Source organism: Sinocyclocheilus rhinocerous, unplaced genomic scaffold, assembly GCF_001515625.1.
Source record: "Sinocyclocheilus rhinocerous isolate Xijiao unplaced genomic scaffold, SAMN03320098_v1.1 scaffold1120, whole genome shotgun sequence".
In the NCBI taxonomy this organism is placed as follows: domain Eukaryota; kingdom Metazoa; phylum Chordata; class Actinopteri; order Cypriniformes; family Cyprinidae; genus Sinocyclocheilus; species Sinocyclocheilus rhinocerous.
Genome location: NW_015666179.1, coordinates 458,154 through 462,415, shown reverse-complemented (window position 1 = coordinate 462,415; position 4,262 = coordinate 458,154). Strand labels below are relative to the sequence as shown.

Below are 4,262 nucleotides of genomic sequence, written 5' to 3'. Positions count from 1 at the left end.
TCCAGGCTGCTTCAGGTCCACAAGGCACTGGAAATTCCAGCGAGCCACTCCAATCATGCCCTGCACTTGGCAAAGTTCTGTGGATACCTGAGTGCCTGATGGAAATGGAACCCTTCCTGCTGAGAGGTGCCTCTCACAGGGATCCACACGGGTACAGCAGCCGCCTCCCCCTTCACATGGTTCAGCTGGACCGTTCCACAATGCCTATAGAGGATCCCCTCTGTAACCTCGGGGTCACTAAGGCAGCCTCAAAGGATGTGGACTCGCTGAATCCTCCACACCTTCAACATCAATGGTTTGAACAGTGGCACACCATCAGGATCGCATTCTAAAAAGAATCTTTGGAGAATGCTCTCCACTCTCTCCAGCAGCTCTTTGGGGTGTGGGACCCTGGTGCGGCAGTGCTCCCTGATGTGCTGCTGGGGCTCAGGGTTTGGGATCCTGAAGGCAGCACAGTAATCTCTGTTCCACACACAAAGAGAAGTATATTTAAAATATTAAACATTCAAATACATAGGATACATGTATTTGCTATACTATATTTTGTTTACTTTACAAATATAATATAGGTGGGAAGGAAAATGTGACGACTGGTTCTTACCTGTCAACCCACTGGTAGTTGGCTTTTGGCAGTCCTGCAAAAACGTAACGATGAGACAGCCCATCATACATTGGCTGCAGGGATTTATCACTTTCAGACTGCAGCATCACCCAGGACAAGATCATCCAGTTTTCATTCATCACAGCGTAGGACGACATAGTACCTGATGCAAGCACAACCTTCCGGGCCACCTTGCGGGTATGGTTAGCCCTTAAGGCTTGTCCAAACGTGCCTTGAAGGAGCAGATTGAGAGTGCTCTCCTGCCTATGGTACTCCTGAATGAGGCAGTCAACCAAGTAGTGGGGTGAGACTGTTACTCTGCACCAGCCGACCACATCACCATACTCACCAAATGGAGCAGTAGTATTTGTTGCTCTTAGTGCCCCTGTGATGGTCTGCTGACCATAAAGTCCACTGTCTCCATCCAGCACATTCTTAACAGACAGGTAAGCCAGGTGTGCAAGCTCATGCCTGAGGTGGAGAGCTTCATTCAACTGATTGGCCATATCATTGGGAGACTTTGCTGTGCGCCACAACTCATCCATCACAGTCTTACATATGGCCTTCTTGTGCGTCAGAAAAGCTGGCAAAATGTTGCAGAACCGACTTGGCAGCATGTCCATCCATTGGGGTTTGTCTGCAAACCAGTACTTTTTACAGACTTTACAGCTGAGCCGAGAGGCCAGTATGTAGTACTGGCTGCTTGTACCAACAATGACATGGGGTCGTCCAACTCCTGATGAGATAACGTTGGGATTCAGACAGCCGTACAGACATGGCAGAGTGTAGTTGTCATGCCGCTTGAGAAAAAAAAAGAAAAAAAAAAGGCGTTTTTGTTTTGTTTCAACAGTACAGCGTCATCTGTTTATCTTTGTAACGGTAGTAACGCGGTACTGCGCACGTCATGAATCAGGAAGTAGATCGCTATGCGGTAGTCAGTCGCAGCAGTCTGCGAGCTCTCTCAGTCATCCGTTTCTCGAGCGATCGCCTTTTCCTTTTCCCCTTTGCTAAAGCAACGTCTGTGAGTTTTTCTCATCATGTAATATTAGGACAGTGTCTATTTTCATCTTTGTAAGACTATTGAGACGGCTAAGCTAGCTTTAAGTTTATTACTGCCGATTGTTTACTAGCTCGATTGAGTTTTATCATATAGATCACCGCTGTGTAGATAATCCGTGCTGTTTTCTCTGTCACTTGTATTTGGATTTAATATTAATATATATCTCATTTGTTCTCCAACTGAGTTGAGGGGTACCCAGTAGAGGCTGCAGGGAGTCCCAAGAAAGACTGGCCAGCAGCTGCAAGGGGTCCTGAGGGAGGAGTAGAGGCTGTAGACTGTACAGAGGTCACTGGGATGAGGGCTGCAGGATGACATGGGTGACATTAGTCATAGATGAGCATTACATTTTTTAAATATGTTAAATCTGTTTTAAATTAGATTAAGTAAAATGATGTTACATTAAGTCCTTACACTGACAGAACACGGTTTCCTGCACTGGTCTCAAAGGCGATGTGGTCTTGCTTGTAGATAATTCAAGCAACTCTGGAGGTAAAAGGAACCCTCACTGGAGTGAAGGGAATTGGTGAAAAACAATAACACTGATCAGGAACAGGCATATCCTTACAGTAGAGTCGGTATGTGTACACGTCCATATACCAACCTGGCCGTGGAGATGCAGTAGCACTATATTCATCAGGCCAGTCTGGTTTTGAGAGTGTTGCTGGTGGTTTACGCCTCCCTAACACAGAAAAATGTAATGTCATTCTAATACCCTGTAGTACTGTCCCTTAGTAAATGTGTTAATAAATAGTAATGTAAATGCATGCAAAACCCATAGAACACATGTCAATACTCTTTATAATATTAGGGGTGTGGTATGTTAATGGGTCTACATTACATGAGTAATCTACAGCTTCATGTACCAAATGGGATGCATCATTCTAGTCCAAATTAATACATATTTGTACTTTTGCTGTACTTCTGCATTTTGGAGATGTACATCTTTTACTTTTTAACTGTAGATCATGTACATACCAAACCTTTAAAGCACAGCATGCAAAAAACATGCAAAACAAGAACTCTGTACTTACCCTCAATGATGAGATATAAATGCCTTCAATGTTAGTAGAACAATTGAACACGAGAATTAGAACAGGCCTGAACGTGGCCTAACCAACAAACGGCAACAAATCAATGTAGAACAGATAATCCTGATTCATGTCAGAATCATCCCTAGTATGGAGTAGGAATAAGACCTTTGACCACTGGGACTCCAACAACGTCTGAACCTGAAAGCATAGTGAAGATCATTTAACTTTCAAGCATTTATAACATAAACAGACAGAATGACATATAAAAGCTTTTACTGTTAATATAACAATTTAGGGGCTTTAGAACAGGCCTGATCACGCCTAATAAACAAACAGTGATTTGTCAGTGTGTTGGATGGATAATCCTGATTGATGTCAGAATCATCCTCAATGTGCAGTCAGAGTAGAACCTTTGGCCATATGGACTCCAACAACTTGTGAACCTGAGTGCACAGCGTAGAAACAATGTAACATCCCAAACATTTACCATCTTAAATAACGCTGAATAAAAATGTGCAAGGATAACGACCCGTCGGCCCAACGACAGAATCCAACGGCCTGGGCAAAGGTATAATGCGTGTATGTCTTTTCAGCGCCCCTGTGAAGTTCACTTAGTTTTTAGAATTTAGTTTCAGTTTTACTTTAGCTGCGCACTTAATCTGATTCCAATTTCAAATGGTTATTACATTTAGATTGTTTCTAATTAGGAATTAATCCTAACTATTGGTTATGTATTAATTTAGATATTTGATTATTCTGGGTATCCCATATTTTCAATTATTCGTTCATTAGAGACCCGATGTAGCAAATAGAGAACTGAAGTGTATGTGTGTTTGAGCATGTATGTGCATGTATGTGGTTCTCATTCAGTTGGCCTGGAATTTTAGATGAATATGTGGGTAGCATCATCCTCCCCAATTCTTCACCCTCCTCCACTTCTATGAAAAAAGAACAAACCAAAGATTGGTATGAAAGGATGGAATTATAAATATAAACTGTTGTTTATTCAGGGAAAATTGACTCTTTTAATTGATTAAACTCTTTTACAGCAATACCCTGAGTTCACATTCATATGGGTGTACTTTCAGAAAAAGATGGATATAGCAACCACAATAAATAGTGTGTGTGTGTGTGTGTGTGTGTGTGCGTGTTTGTGTGTGTGTGTACCTGGTATTTATCTCGTTATGGGGACCAAATGTCCCCACAAGGATAGTAATACCACTAAATTTTGACATTTGACAAATTTGACATTTGACAAATTTTGACATTTTTGAGGTCCCCATGAGGAAACAAGCTTATGAATCATACAGAATGAAGTATTTTGAAAATCTAAAAATGCAGAAAGTTTCCTGTGAGGGCTAACCACCCATAAAAGTGAAACTCCGCCTATGACATTTAGATTTAACATTTAAATATAACATTCAGATTTATTTGTATATTTAACATTTAAATTTAAATTGAATGATTTTTGAAAATGTCTTTTTAAAAAAAGAAAAAGAAAAAAGAAAGAAAAGGTTATAGGGTACAAGCTTGAAAATGATTTTATGTTGCAATTTTCTAATATATACTG

At 41.0% G+C, this 4,262-nt stretch overlaps 1 protein-coding gene and 1 long non-coding RNA gene across 3 annotated transcripts; both read right to left on the bottom strand.

Annotated features, from left to right (window-relative positions):
- Window positions 1–248: 248 nt before the first annotated feature.
- Window positions 249–1,570, bottom strand: LOC107732010 (uncharacterized). Its single transcript, XM_016543234.1, has 3 exons — window positions 1,532–1,570; window positions 602–1,401; window positions 249–462 (listed from the first exon to the last, which is right to left on the bottom strand). Exons 1-3 carry the CDS (start codon window positions 1,568–1,570, stop codon window positions 249–251), a joined length of 1,053 nt encoding a protein of 350 aa, XP_016398720.1.
- A 323-nt stretch (window positions 1,571–1,893) lies between these two features.
- LOC107732013 (uncharacterized) lies at window positions 1,894–2,770 on the bottom strand. Of its 2 annotated transcripts, XR_001638824.1 has the most exons (4): window positions 2,693–2,770; window positions 2,263–2,340; window positions 2,073–2,166; window positions 1,894–1,962 (listed from the first exon to the last, which is right to left on the bottom strand). It is a non-coding gene; the product is annotated as an uncharacterized LOC107732013 (long non-coding RNA). The 2 variants fall into 2 exon arrangements; XR_001638823.1 differs by lacking the exon at window positions 2,693–2,770 and having other exon boundaries at window positions 2,263–2,423.
- Between the last annotated feature and the right edge of the window lie 1,492 nt (window positions 2,771–4,262).